Genomic DNA, 18,241 nt, shown 5'->3' on the forward strand with positions numbered 1-18,241 from the left:
ACAAAAGAGGCTGGAAACAGTCCTCAGTGTGGGATGCCAGGCTGTGAACTATGAAATGGGGCAGGAGGGAGACTCGGGTTTAGCTTACTGAGACTGTGCACCCTCTAAAAGGACACTGCTGCAAGGCTGTGCTGCCTTTTCAATCAATACATTTACTTGTCAAGCACTTCAGAGGTATATTGCCAATGGTTTTGATTTGCTGCAGTCGCAGATGGAGTTTCTTGTTTTATTCTAAAAACTGTGTCTGGGTGTGCTGGATTTCTCAGCTAAAATCTGCTGCATATTTTCCAGACTTTATGCATGTCACTTCAGTTTCTGCTTGTATTTTCTTTCAGAATTCTTTTCTCTTTACAGCATTTTCATCTTACACACAACAGGTTACCTGACTACATATCGTCACAGTGACTTATTCATACATTGTGCATTCAGTATTAAAGACTGAGAGAGGTGTTATGTCAGAGATGAGCCCCTCTGTTCCCCCACTGGGCTTCACTCTACATTTCTCCAGTCAGAGCTCTCTTTATGTAGGTTGAGAGGCTAAAATAACACTATTTGCTGCTGCTATGCTATAAAAAGATAGTGTTGCAGAGAGAACGCTGCCCCTACACCTGATGGCAGGTACAGTTTAATGCATCATTGTTACAGCTCTCTGAGTTGTCACCGTTGTTCTCTAGAGTCGTGCCTGCTGGAAACAGGCTGGACTCTATTTAATCTTGGGGCATTTCATTGACATTCTCAGTACAGCACACACGTCCAGGCATCATTATACATTATAGGTATGGTAACATGCAGTGACTGTCCTGATTTTACTTCCCTGCAGAGCTGTTGCTGATGTATTGCTTCATTCCCTAAAAATGACTCATTTGGGAAATCTTGGAGTGCTTCTGTGTAGGCAGTATGGATGGATGGATGGATGGATGCAGTCAGATCAAATATATCACCTGTGGCACACTCACCAGTTAGATATGCAAGGAACATTAGAGATAGCTGCATAACACCAAGGCTCAAAATTTGCTCTGTCTCTCTCAGCTGTGGGTCTCACTCTGTTTCCCCCCCCTCGCTCCCGCCATTTAGGCAGAGACAGCGGCCAACAGGATCTGCAAGGTGCTGGCTGTCAACCAAGAGAATGAGCAGCTGATGGAGGACTATGAGAAGCTGGCCAGTGATGTGAGCACACCCCAGTTTTTATCCTTTAATTGCCCTGCAACTTCTCTACTCCCCCCCCCCCCCCCCCCTTTCTGTTTTCCCCACCCTTACTGCACCACTCCTTCACCTCCTACCCCTGGGGGTGTTTGTGCTCTAAACAGGTATAAACATGGCAGATCAAGATAACCAGCGGCCAGACAAACAGGTTTTAGGCATAGAAGTGCACCAGATAAAATCAGATTTTTTGGTAGTCGGTCTGTTTTCTCTCTCATTTTATACCATTTGCTTATAAATGAGGTTTTTTGATGTAGCAGAGAATTAGACCAGATTGGTAAAGTACATGCTGCATGATAACATTATAGAGTTACCTTACAGTTATGTAAATTGTCACAGATTAAACAAACAGATATGAACTTAACGTGTTTATTTCATTCTATCCTTACGTATTTACCTACCACAGTACCAGTGGGCAGGTTCAGGCTAGCACTTTATGCCACTGAAGCTGAGACTTTTATCTCTCATGACAAAAGAAAGTATGTCTATTTCCCCAAATGATGAACAATTCCTTGAAAAAATCAGTGGATTTTTAAAAGTTAACTGTTTATTAAAAACTATTTTAAAAAGACTTATTTTTGGTGCATTCTTGTTGTAAAGTCAGGTTAAAATAAGTGAACTTTCAATACAAAAATATTTGTGTATATCTGATGCTGTGTTATAGATAATGGTAAAGAAAATGAGAGAAAACAAAAAGACACAAAACATACATTTCGTTGCAATCAGTTAGTAAAACGTAACTAGTCAACTAATTATCTCACCTTATATTCTTTCTTCACATGTCAATCACATCCAACACATCTCATCTTCTTCCTCTCTGACGATCATTACGCTCCATTTTCTGTGATTTGCATGGTTCTTCTTCCCCATTCATCTCCATGAACTCATTTTCCCTCCATCTGCCTCCTCATAATCTCATCCTTTACCACACACACATACATACATACACTTTTCCACACATTACACAACACCCCAGTTGTTGGAGTGGATCCGTCGCACCATCCCCTGGCTGGAGAACCGAATGCCGGAGAACACCATGCAGGCCATGCAGCAGAAGCTGGAGGACTTCAGAGATTATCGCCGCCTCCACAAGCCGCCCAAAGTGCAGGAAAAGTGCCAGTTGGAGATCAATTTCAACACCCTGCAGACCAAGCTGAGGCTCAGCAACAGGCCTGCGTTCATGCCCTCTGAGGGAAAGATGGTCTCGGTAAGTCAGGGCAGTTTCTGAAAGAACAAACTTGAAAAAGTTTGAGATGTCAGAAAACATTGTAACTTTTTTTACTCTAACAATTTTGCATTTTCTACTATTACATAATATGAATAATTACGCCGTGACAACAATTACATAAACATTTTACAATTTGTAAAGTCTCAAAACATCAGGAGGCATTTTTCCCATTATAACTGTGAAATAAATAGTATACGAACAAATCGAATAAGATTCCACCAACTGTAACTTCACTGTTTTCAATTCCCTTTTGGTTCAGTCTTAAAGCTTTCATTATTAACTGAAAAAGGCAATGAAGCCTCATCTGCAAAGCATTTATCAAAGCTCAAATACAGCCAGACAAAAGTAACAACTGCTTTTGAACTTCTAAATGGCTCAAACCAAGTTTCTAAAACCATTTTTGTGTAATTAAGGTGCTCAACATTTGCACATGCAAATTCCAAGCAATTTGAATGCATGTAAAACATTTAGCATTTTCAAACAGTGCAACAAATAGTACCTTAACATTTTACACTCAAGGTTTAGCAGTCTCAGCTCCACGTTGAGGACTGATCTAAACAGAATAAGTCGTCACTCCTTAAGTAGAATATATACAGTTGCTAAGTACAGACTTAAGACAGTGAGCCATAAAAGTAAATGTGAGGTTTAAGTAAAGTAATGTTATGTTGTGGATGTGTGTATTTGTAAAATAATATATGTAGTCGCAGAACATGAAAGCTGTTTTGTTTACTTGGATTTATAGCTCAGATTTTCATCCGTTGAAGTCACAGCCTGTTTTAGACTGTTTCTCCTTTGCCTCATGCAGGACATTAACAATGCATGGGGAAATCTAGAGGGAGCAGAGAAAGGCTACGAAGAATGGCTCCTCAACGAGATCCGTAGGCTGGAGAGACTCGACCACCTGGCAGAGAAGTTCAGGCAGAAAGCAGCCATCCACGAAGCCTGGACTGAAGGTATCTGCTGTTTTGAAAAAAGTGCACATATGAACATAACGAACCAGAGCGCTCCTGTGTTTAGTGCTGTGTGGCTGAGGTAAAGTAAAAATGCAGAAGTATAGGTGGGAGATATTTTAGCTTTAATGATATACTTTCTGTGTCTCCCCCTGAAGGTAAAGAGGACATGCTGCAGAAGCGGGACTATGAGACGGCCTCTCTGTCAGAGATTAAGGCTTTGCTGAAAAAACACGAGGCCTTTGAGAGTGACCTGGCGGCACACCAGGACCGCGTGGAGCAGATTGCAGCCATTGCACAGGAGTTAAAGTAAGAGAAGTGAACACCTTCTGTGGATCAATAAAAGGATGAAGTAGAGTTGGATAATTTGAGGGCTCCTGTGCATTTACAGCTTGCCTGTTTGCACAGTAAGAGCTGAGCCTACAACTAGGACATTCTGCTCATTCTCATTTCACGCCACATAAAACACAAAATCAACAAATCAAGATGACAGACAAACAGGAACAAAATTCTTATCTATGAAAGATGATTAATGTGAGTTAAAGCTGCTCTGCTGCAGATAACGAACCACTTGTGTTCCTGTCTCTTTTGTGTTCCAGTGAGCTGGACTACTATGACTCCCCCAGTGTTAACGCTCGCTGCCAGCGGATCTGCGACCAATGGGACGCTCTGGGAGGTCTGACCCAGAAACGCAGCGAGGCTCTGCAGGTAACATGGGACAAGCCCAAAGGGAATCGAAAGTAAACAACCTAGCAAAGAGTCACATTTCTGACTCGCTTTAAAGTGTTTTAAATTCCCCCTGTCCTTCTTTATGCCGGTGAGGGCAAAAATTTAGAGATGAAAGAGTTTTTCCTCACAGTGAGAAACTGTGACAACAATTTCAGAGTTTCTGCTGGCCTTGAAAAGCCTTTCAAGTTTAGAGACTTTATTTGTGAAGATATAACCCCCCAAATCCCTCTGAGCTCTGTGAATGCTCATGCAAAAAAAAAAAAAAAGCCTCCACGAATTCTTAAATTTCACCCAAATAGACTTTGAAGGTCAATAAAAACCCTGTAAATTTATGTTTATCACATTTTTAATGCTCAACAGAGAACAGAGAAGCTCCTTGAAACCATCGACCAGCTGTACCTTGAGTTTGCCAAAAGAGCGGCTCCGTTCAACAACTGGATGGAGGGCGCAATGGAGGACCTGCAGGATACATTTATTGTCCACACCATTGAAGAGATCCAGGTGAGATGGGGAAAAATACATGCGACTTTAGGGAATAAATAGAATTGTCAGCCTTTAAACACACAGCAGGGGTTATGTAGCTGCGAAGTTAACGCAGGTATTTGTTCGTTTGGTGCTTCTTTACTTTCTTGATGAGCGTTGGCTAAGCAGCTATCATCTATGTCAAGTTAATGTGAAGAAGCAACATATTGCCTGCTACCATAACAGCATATTGCACCTTCTAGTGGTACATAATGGTAATAAATGAACATATGACCAAGTTGATATATCTTCAGCAAACTAAATAGATGCTTTGGATAAGTCATAATGGTTGTTACTTTACATTTCGCTGAGTACTTCTTATGATGTGAGACTACTAAAATCATAAATATGCTAAGATTTATGGTTTTATTTCATGACTACATTATTATATGGAAACAAATTCTCCAAAACTTTTGCTCCTAGCTAGTCCAACACCGTCTGTTTTAGAAAGATCAATCAAACTCTAAAATGACCGGCTCAATTGTGCAAAGTGTGCTTCTGTAAAGTTTTGGTGTACGATTTACCATTATCTAAATATTTAACGACTTGTCACACAAAAAACAAATTCCATTAATTTCAGTTCCATTCAGTATTCAGAGCCTTTGATCTGTGGGCTAGAACAGGGAAGGAAGCAACAGCAGAGTTCAACAGGAATGGGCTCTCTTTTGTCCTCACCCCCAACCAGCTGCAGCAGATTGCTGCCCTTCCTAAGCCTGGATCTGCCAGAGGGTTCTTCTCGTTAAAAAGGGAATTTTTCCTTCCCGCTGTCACCAAGTACTTGATCTGATTATTGGAGTTTTCTCTGTAATATTTCAGGGTCCTGAGGTGACTGCTGTTGTCATTTGGCACAATATAAATAAAACTGAATTGAATTGAATTTCAAGGTCAAATGACTCCAGGGGTCCGTTCTTCGTGCCTCGCTTACTACATCCAAGATCAAATCATCGTGCCAACTTTGAGCTCGCTATTCCGGTTCTCCGAACACACCTGTTGTTGACGATTAGTACAGCTGGATGAAGTAATGTGAGATCACTGGGTGGCTTAAAAGGGGCTATGCATCGATAGTAGAAACATTGATCGGCAACCCTTTGATTGGTCGGCGAAAATGTCGAAGGAGCGCGCTCAGTATTTTTTGGCAGCAGAGCAAGAACTCTTGATTGAGGGATTTCAGGAGTTTCAGAGTTTAATTAAAACGCAAGGGAACACTGCAAAGGCTGCAAAAGCAAGGAGAGAGGGCTGGCAGAAAGTTTCTGACAAATTAAACTTGTAAGTAATTTATTATATTATATTACATTATATCATATTATATTATATTACATTATATCCTCTTTCACATTAGAGCCACAACAGGACCCACTAGAACATGGGAACAAGTAAAAGTGAAATATAAGAATATTCTACAGAATGGTAATATTTATCACTGATATTGCTTTTAGTCTCTTGGAAAGAGACCCTGGAATAATCTGTTTGTTTGTTTATAACAGCAACCAAGAAAAGGGCAGAGCAAAAAAAGACAGGTGGTGGTCCTGCACCCCCTCGTCAACAAGTTGGTTAAGTAAATAATACCCTCACGGGAAAATCGATATCTCTCTATGAGCACACTGTCGCGCTGAGCTAAAGAATCCTGTCTGTCCCGCAATATACGCTGAATTCTGAGGACTCTCCTTATCAATCTTGCACCTTCCGCAATGGGTTGCTCGCGTAAACGGACAGGATATGACTGCGACAGACTTCCCAAATCCACTTTCGCTTTTATAGCCGTGGTCTCTCATCTTGATTACATGAAGTAATTTACAATTACTATGAAATATGAATTACATCTGAAATAATCAAATACATGAAATAGAATGATTAATAGTACATTTCCCTTTTTTTAGGAAATGACCTGTATGTATCTGTATGGAATCAATAAAAGAATCAAATACTGCATTATCTTTAGTTACATTGATAATATTTATTTATGGTAAAACAGTGGTAAAATATCGCTGTTGCTTTCGTATAAATGAAGCGGACATACCTGAGTGGCCGCGATCTAATCTTGTTTACATAAAGTAAGCCTGCTCCCAAGCAGGTTTACGCTTACGGATCTGTTGCTATGACAGCAAGTCCCGGATGAGCTTCGGAGAACCGAACGATCCAGGATCACGCGAAATCGTCAACAATCAAATCCAGCTAACCTACTTAGCGAGGTACGAAGAACGGACCCCTGGAGTATTCTAAGATCATATGAAAATTATGAACTGGACAACAAGCAGGGTGTTTTTGCTACTTAATGATTAAACCGCGATAACATGAGCTGACTGTTTGTTTTGAATTTCTCTCTATAGCTGCTTAGCACTGAAATTGCATTAGGGAGCCTATTGTTAACAGTTAAGCACTTCCAGGTTTGTTTGCACTATTGTGTGAGGTACTTCCTCTTTGCCACAAATCATATTTGATCTAACAGAGGAGAATTCCAGCCCAGTGATAGGATGGCTGTAACAGAAAGCTTTCATAAAATAAAGCACTGTCTGGGGCCTCTTTAAAACTGAATTTTTTTTAAATTAAAAACTCTCAGCAGGTGGATGTTGTTCTCTTCTGATGGGCTTTAGACTTAAATCTAACATTTATCAAACAGATTTGACACAGACACACAGACATGGATCTTCTCATCTCACTCACAGCAGGAATGCAATTAAACACAATATCAGAGTTTGACTTTGTCAGATTCTGGTATAAAACCATAAAAGCAGATGCAAGCAGACCTAAGCAAGTTTGTCTTAACTAATGAATCAATCAAGAGAACAAAAATGAAAATGCAGTTGTTTGAATCAACACTTCATCAGACTGAGGAAGCTTATATTACATGTGTTTGGTTTTGGCTGCTTCTTTTTAAAATAAATCTTTCTTAATATCTCTGCACAGTGTTATATAAGTTCCATATCACTACAGTTTTTAAGCAAAAAAAATTCAAACTCAAATTTTTTTATATTTCATAATTCACAAAAAAGGCTAGTCAGAATCAGAAACTTTATTGTCATTGTCACGAGAACAACGAAATTAAGAATGGTCCCCGATCATTGCATCATCCCTAGCAATATCAAAATATAAATAAACCAATAAAATTCAATAAATAAAATAGATAGAATACTTAAAATACTAATAAGATGTAACAGTGAAACATTCACATACATTCCCACACACATGTTTCAGAGTGGCGTGATGGACATTTTTTTTTTTTGTAGTATTCAGATGTGTTATTGCAGTTGGATAACAATTGTGTTTGAGTCTATTAGTCCTTGCTCTGATTGCCCTGTACCGTCTGCCTGAGGGCAACAGTTCGAACAGGGAGTGGCCAGGATGTGAGGTGTCTTTTATGATGTTTTGGGCCTTTTTAAAACAGTGGGCATTGTGTAGAACTTCCAGTGTGGGGAGAGGGCAGCCAGTGATCTTTTGGGCGGTGTTAATGATCCCTTGGAGTGCTTTCCTCTGAGCCCCTGTGCAGCTAGTGTACCAAATACATATGCAGTAAGTTAGAACACTCTCAAAGGTGGCTCTGTAGAAGGACACCAGCAGTCTCTGTGTGATGTTATTCCTCCTGAGAATTCTCAGGAAGTACAGTCTCTGTTGGGCCTTTTTCAGCAGCTCGGAGGTGTTCACACTCCAGGAAAGGTTCTCCTCTATATTGACTCCCAGGAAGCGGAAGCTTGCCACCCTTTCTACACAGTCCCCATTTATGAATAGTGGTTGGATCTCTGCCTTTTTCCTTCTGAAGTCTATTATGAGTTCTTTGGTTTTTGAAGTGTTGAGGAGGAGGTTATTGGCCTTACACCATGACGTCAGCTGCTCCACCTCGTCTCTGTACGTAGACTCGTCTCCCTTGGAAATGAGCCCCACCACTGTGGTGTCGTCTGCAAATTTCACAAAGATGTTGCTGTGGTGGCGAGGAGTGCAGTCATGTGTGTAGAGAGAGTAGAGCAGTGGACTGAGCACACAGCCCTGGGGTGAGCCAGTGCTGAGACTCAGGGCTGAGGATGTGTGATGGCCAACTCTGACTCTCTGTCTACGGCCCGAGAGGAAGCTATTGATCCACATGCAGGTGCTGTATGGAAGCCCCAGGTCTTGTAGCTTGGCCACCAGTTTGTGTGGAAGGATGGTGTTAAAAGCTGAGCAGTAATCCACGAAGAGTATCCGCACATAGCTACCATGCTCTTCCAGGTGTGTTAATGCAGCATGGAGTGCTGTGGCTACAGCGTCTTCCGTGGACCTGTTTGCTCTGTAGGCAAACTGGTGTGGATCCAGGCTGCGGGGCAGGGCTGCTGTGATGTGTCTGCGGACCAGCTTCTCAAAGCATTTCATTACCACTGGGGTGAGTGCCACCGGTCTGTAGTCATTCAGGCCGGTGATGTGGGGCTTCTTAGGCAAGGGGACTATGGTGGAGGACTTGAGGCAGAGTGGGACAGTCGCCTGTGCGAGGGATTTGTTGAAGATCCTGGTGAAGATCCCAGCCAGCTGTTCTGCACAATCCCTCAATATTCGACCTGGCACACCATCAGGACCCGCCGCCTTCCTCGGGTTAACAGCCTGCAGCATGCGCCTCACCTCGTGCTCTTCCAGGGTGAGGGTGGTGCTGCTATGGGTGGCGTGTTGCTGCTGTGGCTCCAATACCTCCGGTACCCTGGTCTCAAAGCGGGCGAAGAAGATATTCAGCTCCTCTGCCAGCTCCAGGTCACCGTCCGCAGCTCCGAGATTGATCTTATAGTTGGTTAGGTGCTGGATGCCTTGCCACACCTGCCGGCTGGCATTACTCTTCAGATGGTCCTCAATCCTCCTCCTATAGTCCCCCTTCGCCTCTCTGATGCCTCTCTTCAGGTTGGATCGGGCTGTGGTGTAGTAATCCCTGTTGCCAGACCTGAACGCAATGTTCCTCTCCTTCAGCAGCTGCCTGACCTCCCGGGTCATCCAGGGCTTTTGGTTGGGATAAGCCCAGATCCATTTGACTGCTGTAACAGTGTCTATGCAGTGTTTTATATAGCAGAGAACACTGTCTGTGAACATTTCCAAGTCCTGATGTTCAAAGAAGTCGTCCTAATTGTTTGTCTACATTTTGTGTCTCAGGGATTAAGCACAGCCCACGAGCAGTTCAAAGCCACGCTACCAGAGGCTGACAAAGAGCGCTTGGCCATCCTGGGAATTCACAATGAGATTGCCAAAATTGTGCAGACCTATCACGTGAATATTGCCGGCACCAACCCCTATACTACCATCAACCCACAGGAGATTAATGCCAAATGGGACAAGGTAATATAATCAATAAACATGTAAAATGTTATGTTTTTTGTTTTCATTTGTTGGTGTTTTCATGTGTGGGTTTTTCCCCCCTTTTTTTTTTTTTTGTGCATGATGAGTGAAAATTTGGGGTCTAGTGCATTTTTTTCCCCCTTTTCAGTTATCCATTCCCTTCTTAATCCAGATTTTTAAGTGATCTGGACTGTCCATACATCCAAACAAGAAAGAAAGAAAGAAAGAAAGAAAGAAAGAAAGAAAGAAAGAAAGAAAGAAAGAAAGAAAGAAAGCCTGTGAAGGAAATAAAAGCAAAAATGTACACGACAAAAACTTTGGATGAGGCATAACATAGTAAATAATAGAGGTCTTGGGAGAACAATTGGTAAAGAGAAAAACATCAGGGAAAGAAAAGCTTGTTTTGTGTCATGTTGGTTTTTATTACTTTTTAATATTTAATCAGTCAGAATACAAACCCACATTTTATTGCCTACAATTCTGCATAATAATTCAGAGATAATTAAATTTAGAACAAAAGACTGGGAGAAAAAGGCAGGCAACAAAAGAGACAACAAAGAAAATGTGAGCTCTTTAAAGTAACGTAAAATGAGTATGGCAGCTCCAGTCAAAGCAAATTCATGCTTTGGTAAGCTTTAGTGGCATAAGAGATTTATTTTTATATTCAGTAAGGGAATAAGAACTTGTGTTATGAAAAGAGTGAAGCGCTGAGAGAAGATCTTTTAAAAAAAAAAAATGGGGGGGGAAAAAGAGTTTCTCCATTCATTACAGGTTGCGTTGTTCCCATCTTTATTATAGCCACACGACTCAGTATTAACGCACTTGGGTGTTTCCATCAATCTCCCGGCTGCTGTAGGTCAGGCAGCTGGTGCCGCAGCGCGACCAGGCTTTGATTGAAGAGCACGCCCGGCAGCAGAACAACGAGCGTCTGCGCAGACAGTTTGCCAACCAGGCCAATGTCATCGGGCCTTGGATCCAAACCAAGATGGAGGTCAGTGTGAGCAGAAACCGCAGTCGGAGGAGCACGTTATAAGTTGAGAATGAGGCCAGAGTGATGGTTTGGTCTTTAGGTCTGAACTAGAGGTTATTAGTTTTTTTTCCTGTCACAGAATTTCATATTCAATTTCATATTAAATAATGATAAAATATATAAGACTTTAGTTTTGGCTTTTTGATAGTTGCTCTTATTTGGTGTTAAAATATTATTTGATAACACTTTGAAATGTGGGAGCTACTGTAGCCTTATATAAAGGAGACATTTTCGTGTTCTTGAAAGCTTGATCCAGGTGGTACTTACATAATGGTGACATATGTTATATTCAGTAAAATAGCAGAGATGCTGTCCTTTTAAAAAAAAAAAAAAAAATAATAATAATTGATGAACGAAAAGCTTCAAAGCCAGGCTGTGGTATTTGATTTTTGACTATTCTTGAATGGATTCATGTGTGCATGTCCTCCTCTCCGCTGTGACTCATTGTTCTCATTAAAAGGTGTCATAACCTTCTCTGTGTGCTTACACAGGAAATTGGCCGCATCTCAATCGAGATGCACGGCACCCTGGAGGACCAGCTGACGCACCTCCGCCAATACGAGAAAAGCATCGTCAACTACAAGCCAAAGATCGACCAGCTGGAGGGAGACCACCAGCTCATTCAGGAAGCTCTCATCTTTGACAACAAGCACACTAACTACACCATGGAGGTAAACATTTCTTCTGGCGCCAACAAATATTCACATTACTGTTCCTAATTTCACTCCGGCTTTTTGACTCATCTGTCTGACTTGTCTGTGTCCTGTGAATACTTTGGTTTTCTTGGTTTCCAAACACTACAGAACAATAGATGGCGGTATGTTTACATGCCCACAAGAAGGCCTTTAAGAATATGGACATATACATATAATATATACATATAATACAGACATATTTTCCAAACTTTTATGTAGGCATCTGTCCAGAATCAGCTACTGGGAAGCAACAAAAGCACCTCGTCTACTGTTTTTTAGTAAATGAAGGACATTCTTTTTTTCTTATGAGAGTAGATCTCTTCTTAATCTACTTTCTTGTTGTCTCACACAACAAATTACATGAAAATATTAAAACCAGCAATAAATTCACTAAAAGCTCATTGGTGTATTTCTGTGCCAGCGAGCTCTACTGTTGTCCAAAAATTAGAGAAGAAACACATCTGTTAGCCGTGATGTCGCCCTTTGTTTAAGGGTCAGTCCCGTATATACAGTCCTCTCCATACACCACAGGTGTCGAACTCCAGGCCTCGAGGACCGCTCTCCTGCTTGTTTTCCAACTAACCTGCCCTTGTAGCTTCTTATTGGCAAAGCACACCTGATCCAGGTAATCAGCTGCAGGTAGGGCAAGGATATCTCAAAAACAAGCAGGATGCTGGCCCTCGAGGACGGGAGTTTGACACCCCTGCCTTACACGCACTGATCTGCAGTTGAAACTAGTCCCCAGCAAGTAGAATATTGGCTCCTGTTGCAATGTTTGCCATGCTCGGCTGGTTTAGTAAACTATTTTGCATATTTGTTTGTGTTTTGACCATTTTCTAGCTGCACATATTTGAGCAGAATCTAATGGATTTGAACCCTGAGTACCACACGCTGTAAAATCAGTGCTGAGAGATGGTATAAACATGGTTTTGCTGTTTTTATGGGCTTTGTTGACATGAACATAGTTTGGAGGATGCTGTTTTATACACAGCTGAGTGAATTGTACTCAGTCTGGAGTGCGGTTGATAGACAGCCATCATTTTTCACTGTAATCTTTGTACCTGTTAGAGCAAAAGGGCAGACAAATAATAGAATGTGCATTATCAGCATTCAGATAGTTCTAACATTTTATTCTTCAAAAGTTCAATTTACAGTCTATATCTGACACATCTGCCTTGTACTGAGCTGCAATTTTCCTCTTCTCTTTACACAGGGCATAAAACAATCTACAAACCACCTCGGCTAAAGCTCAGCTAAAACCAGTCCCTCTGAAACTCTTCTTTAGCCCACCTTAACACTTCCTTCGTCTTCATCTTTCTCTCCCCTCCAGCACATCCGTGTGGGCTGGGAGCAGCTGCTCACCACCATCGCTCGTACCATCAACGAAATCGAGAACCAGATCTTGACACGAGACGCCAAGGGCATCAGCCAGGAGCAGCTTAACGAGTTCCGGGCTTCCTTCAACCACTTCGACAGGGTCAGTACTCGCACTGTGCAGGCACACTGGAGAGGTCCGGACATTTGCAGACAGCTTTAGTTTGTTTTAAACTTTTTTTGACATTTGGGAAATATGCTTTTAGGTTCCTTCACTAACAAATTTGATGCACCTCTCATGTTTGTCTGATAAATGTGAGACTAAACCAGCTAAACACAGAAGAAGAAAAACGGTTTTGCATGTTCAAGCAACCGACATCAGACACTAGCTGGTTAATTAGCATGCTGTACCTCATTTGCATTCAGCAAATGAGATGAAAAGGTTTCAAAGTGCAAGTTGCACAGTTTGACAAGGGTATTAACTCAGACTGTTTCCTGGCCAGGTCTTTGGGGTTTCTACACATACACGCACCAATAGCAACAACCTCAAACCTCTTTGGGAAGTGCCAAAAATTCCTCTATGCAGGAAAAACTCTGAACTTCTGAGGTGCCCTTTTGTGAGCTTTATGAGCTCTAGGCTAACCATGTACTGCCTCTACTATTAGACAATGCATTTTTCCGAAATGTCAAACTATTCTTCTGCAGATTTAAGTAACACTGTGGCATGTGGAGTCACTCATTTTTCTGTATATTCAGACATCACCAGCAAAGCAAAGAAGATGAGGTGAGGCTGTATAACCTAACCGGTTTGAGATCTTTTTTTTTTATCCTGTCATGCTGCCCGACGTGTGGCTAACAGCAATCCTTTAACCAGAAACTTGAAGAAAATGAGTGTGTAGAGTAGAGTTGTTTGTGGAACGCGTAAGGGTGCACCCAAGTGTTATGGCTGGGTTGAAAAGAGACTTACAGTTCAGTGACGCAACATTCATCTTTAAAAGCTTTCAGACATTTTTGGAAAAGTGGTAGTCTGGCAGAATGAGCCTCAAGGCTCAGCTGGATGCTTTTGTGATACGTGAAATTAAGATGGAACAGAAGAGGAATATTAAAGTTCACATTACAGGCTTTCCTTGCATAGCTGCCTCTGTAAAGCTCCTTCTCCTACCTCCAGAGCTTAGTGTTTACACTGGCGCAGACATGTCAGGAGCAGCATCAATTATGGATGAGATTTTATTTATCTCCACCATCCCACCCCCGCATATTACCATAAGTTCATGCCTTCATCCGGAGCCATCCTATTGTTAATCAATACCCGAGCTCAACAATCAGAGTCCACAGGAGCACAAATGTAGACCTCGTCCTGCTTTGGTTTACACATGTTTAGCTGAAAGCTCAGCTAAACACGAGTTGGTAGATGTGATGGGGACCTAAAGTGCTGCAATTATCTGCTTTTTAAATTCTACTGAGGATAAAAGCAAAAAGTATTTCCTGGTTGTCTCAGGATTCACATCTTTCTCTGAAGATTTTCTTTGTTCATGTTTAATGAACAGCTTTTCTGACATTGCTTGATTAGCCAGATATTAAGCCAGATTAGCCAATACTGAAAAAAATAACTGAATAATGATGGTGGTTACAGCTTCTCAAATGGGAATAGTTGAGGTTTACTTCATCTTCTCTCATATTAAACTGAAAATGTTTGTTTTCGAAACCCAAACTGACGCTCTTAAACCATCTGATTTTGTGATTTAAAAAAAAAAAAAGACTTATGATTGTAACTGTTTTATGACGTGCTCACTCCAGTGTTTTGCTGTAAAAAGAAAGTTCTGCTTCTAAGAAGGATAACCATTGTGTTGCTAAGTACATGTGCCATCAATGATATCGATAACCTCTCCACAAGGTCCTGTAGTCTGCCTGCCACACTGCACATTAACGCCTCTGAATGCCTCGCCAAGCATGGCAGCACTGCTGCCACCGTGTGTTCACCTGCCAGATCCTAATGAATATGCACTGTGTTCTCTGTTTTCTATCTCTTGTGCATGGCCCTCTTCACCCCCTCACCTCTTTTTGCCCCCACCGTGCATGGTGCACTACGCCCTCCCCCCACCCACTTCTACTCCTTCCCCACCAACACCACCTCACCTGTCCTGCCCCCTTCCACCACCACTCCCTCACCTCACCACCACTGACACCCCTGTATGTGTTGCTGCATGGCCTGTGGCCCCGACGCCTCGCCTGGCACTGGCCTCCCACACCCCAGGACCACTCGGGCACTCTGGGCGCGGAGGAGTTCAAGGCCTGCCTGATCAGCCTGGGCTTCGATATCGCCAACGATGCACAGGTACTTAATTGTAACCACGCCCTTACGGTGAGAGGTTTAACTGGTTTCTTTTTTTGTTTTTCTTTGGCTTTTTCCCCCTTATACTTCAATCCCTCCCCTTCGATTCTATTCTTGCTTTTCTTCCTCCTCTCTACATGTCCCTCTGTGGTTTCCCCCTCACCTTGCAACATCCACATCGCGAATTGTGTGGATTTCTTCCTTAATTCTACTCTTTTTTTTTTTTTTTTAACCTTTAATGCTTCACATGGCTATCCCTGCCCCTCCTTCTCTGTTTCTCTCTTTTCCGCCTGGTTTTGTTTTTCCCCCGCTGACATCTTGTAGAAGAGAACAGGAATCATGGACCCTGAAGACTTCAAAACCTGCCTTATCTCCATGGGTTACAACCTGGTAAAGCCATGTGCAGTTTTCAAGTATGACCATTTGTTTATGTGTTAGTAACAAGAAGCGGTAATGAGATTTTTTTTTTAACCTTAAATATGATCAAATACTGTGCTGTTGATGTTATTTTGGACTTGTCTAATTTTTTTTAAGTGCAATTCAATTTATTCTGAACTGCTTAAAATTTGCTTGTTTATTACATACTTGCACATTAACAGTAGGACAAATATATCACTGCATGCAGGGTGTTAGTCATTTGCTGTGCTTTGTGCATCGTCTCTCATACATCCTCTCTGTTACCACAGGGTGAAAACGAGTTCTCCCGCATCATGAGCATAGTGGACCCCAACAGAATGGGCCTCGTCACCTTCCAGGCATTCATCGACTTTATGTCCCGCGAAACAGCCGACACAGACACCGCCGACCAAGTCATGGCCTCCTTCAAAGTTCTGGCAGGGGATAAGGTAAAGTATTATATTAAACAACACACAGCCTATATATATTGGTAAAAATTAAACATAGATAATTCTGAAGCTTAATCCTTTAGAATTGCACTTAAAGTGGTCATAGTTAATAACTGAGCGCTAACAATGAATGGCATGACTACCATAAGTACACAGGAGATTATCTGCAATACATCTCAGCTCTGCAGAGCTTTTGACCATCATCGTTTGTTTTCCTGGCTTTTCTATTATCTTATGTTTGTCTAATTTTGTAACATCTCTTGTTTGTTTTTGTCATGCCTGTTAGAATTACATCCTAGCTGATGAGCTCCGCAGGGAGCTGCCCCCAGACCAGGCCGAGTACTGCATCGCTCGCATGGCCCCGTACACTGGCCCCGACGGTGTCCCCGGAGCCCTCGACTACATGTCGTTCTCCACCGCCCTGTATGGAGAGAGTGACCTCTGAATACTGTCAGTCGTCCTGGCGCGGGACCACCAGCCTACTCTAATCAACCGCCACGTCCTCCAAAATGCCCAGTCACCACCCTCCTGTTCATTTTTTTTTTTTTTTTTTTGGTATGTCTCTGGCCTTATCTTTTTGTCATTATCCTATGTCTCCTCCTGCTTTTCTCCCCCTCCACCTGTCCAGCCTCTCCACCGCTCCCTCACACTCTGTTTCCGTTGTATTTGCTTCCCACGCAATGCAGCAGCTCTCCAGGTTTACAAAGAGGGAGAGACAAAAAATATTTTTTCTGTTTTTATTTTCTTGTTGTCATTGTTTTTCTTCATGAAATGAATAAAGTTAACATATTTTATTATACTGAACAAAAAAGGTATTTTTCTTCACCTGATTGAAAATAAGAGACAACAATTGTAATAAAGAAAAAAATGCTATACTTTCTCTTCTAATTTTGTTTGCTCCAGGAATCATCAGTGGCATTTTTTTCCCCAAAGAGGGTTAAGTGGGGAGTTTGTGCCTGTAGTATATTTTCTTACATCTTTAAACTACCTGTATGACTCCTAAAATCCAAAGAAAAGCTGGTAGCCAGTATGTGTATATGCGTATATATATATATAGACATTTTTAGGCCATCTACTCATCGGAAGGTTGGTGTATTCCTGGCTGCTCCAGTCTGCATGCCAATGTACCCTTGAGAAAGACACTGAACACCAGGTTGCTCTCTGATGCATCCATCAGATTATGAATGTATGTGAATGTTACACAGAAACTAGAAATGGTGCTCGAATGAATGGGTGAATGAGACATTTTTTACACAGAGCTTTGATTACTCAAGTAGAGTAGAAAAGCCCCATATAGCAGCCAGTTTAGTTACCGTAGATGTACATAAAATGATTAAAATTATTCTCGATGTCACAAATTAGAAAAATAATGGAGAAAAAAAGTGGGGAAAAAAGAGGGCACACCGGAAAAGAGCCAGAGGCAGCTTTCGCTTATTAATAATTATCCTTGCGTTATTTGTCATGGCCTAGAGGTGAGTGAGATGGTTCTATGATAAAGTTGACATAGAGCGCCACAATAAGCCACAGAGAATATTCCTGTTAAAAACATAGAAAGTCAGACATATACAGTGGCTTGCAAAAGTATTTGGCCCCCTTGAACTTTCCTACATTTTGTCACATTACAGCCACAAACATGAATCAATCACGTGAAAGACCAATACAAAGTGGTGTACACGTGAGAAGTGGAACGAAAATCATACATGATTCCAAACATTTTTTACAAATCAATAACTGCAAAGTCGGGTGTGCGTAATTATTCAGCCCCCTGAGTCAATACTAGAACCACCTTTTGCTGCAATTACAGCTGCCAGTCTTTCAGGGTCTGTCTCTACCAGCTTTGCACATCTAGAGACTGAAATCTTTGTCCATTCTTCTTTGCAAAACAGCTCCAGCTCGGTCAGATTAGATGGACAGCGTTTGTGAACAGCAGTTTTCAGATCTTGCCACAGATTCTCGATTGGATTTAGATCTGGACTTTGACTGGGCCATTCTAACACATGGATGTGTTTGTTTTAAACCGTTCCATTGTTGCCCTGGCTTTATGTTTGGGGTCGTTGTCCTGCTGGAAGGTGAACCTCCGCCCCAGTCTCAAGTCTTTTGCAGACTCCAAGAGGGT

The 18,241-nt window shown here is 41.9% G+C and overlaps 1 protein-coding gene across 3 annotated transcripts in view; it reads left to right on the top strand.

The window, feature by feature from the left end:
• Positions 1 to 16,998, top strand: part of actn1 (actinin, alpha 1) — a 56,904-nt gene extending 39,906 nt beyond the window's left edge. Inside the window, exons 9-22 of one of the 3 annotated variants that reach the window (XM_080870384.1) lie at positions 1,075 to 1,167; positions 2,177 to 2,407; positions 3,234 to 3,381; positions 3,537 to 3,687; positions 3,978 to 4,086; positions 4,468 to 4,608; positions 9,727 to 9,909; positions 10,766 to 10,900; positions 11,431 to 11,610; positions 12,965 to 13,111; positions 15,203 to 15,283; positions 15,605 to 15,670; positions 15,967 to 16,125; positions 16,412 to 16,998. In XM_080870384.1, the coding sequence (XP_080726510.1) occupies positions 1,075 to 1,167; positions 2,177 to 2,407; positions 3,234 to 3,381; positions 3,537 to 3,687; positions 3,978 to 4,086; positions 4,468 to 4,608; positions 9,727 to 9,909; positions 10,766 to 10,900; positions 11,431 to 11,610; positions 12,965 to 13,111; positions 15,203 to 15,283; positions 15,605 to 15,670; positions 15,967 to 16,125; positions 16,412 to 16,570 (1,983 nt within the window). In that variant the 3' untranslated portion in view covers positions 16,571 to 16,998. The remainder of the gene's footprint in view (positions 1 to 1,074; positions 1,168 to 2,176; positions 2,408 to 3,233; positions 3,382 to 3,536; positions 3,688 to 3,977; positions 4,087 to 4,467; positions 4,609 to 9,726; positions 9,910 to 10,765; positions 10,901 to 11,430; positions 11,611 to 12,964; positions 13,112 to 15,202; positions 15,284 to 15,604; positions 15,671 to 15,966; positions 16,126 to 16,411) is intronic. The other 2 variants (XM_080870383.1, XM_080870382.1) reach the window with 2 other exon arrangements.
• The last annotated feature ends 1,243 nt before the right edge of the window (positions 16,999 to 18,241 follow it).

This window comes from Rhamphochromis sp. 'chilingali' (genome assembly GCF_963969265.1).
Source record: "Rhamphochromis sp. 'chilingali' genome assembly, chromosome: 21".
NCBI lineage: Eukaryota > Metazoa > Chordata > Actinopteri > Cichliformes > Cichlidae > Rhamphochromis > Rhamphochromis sp. 'chilingali'.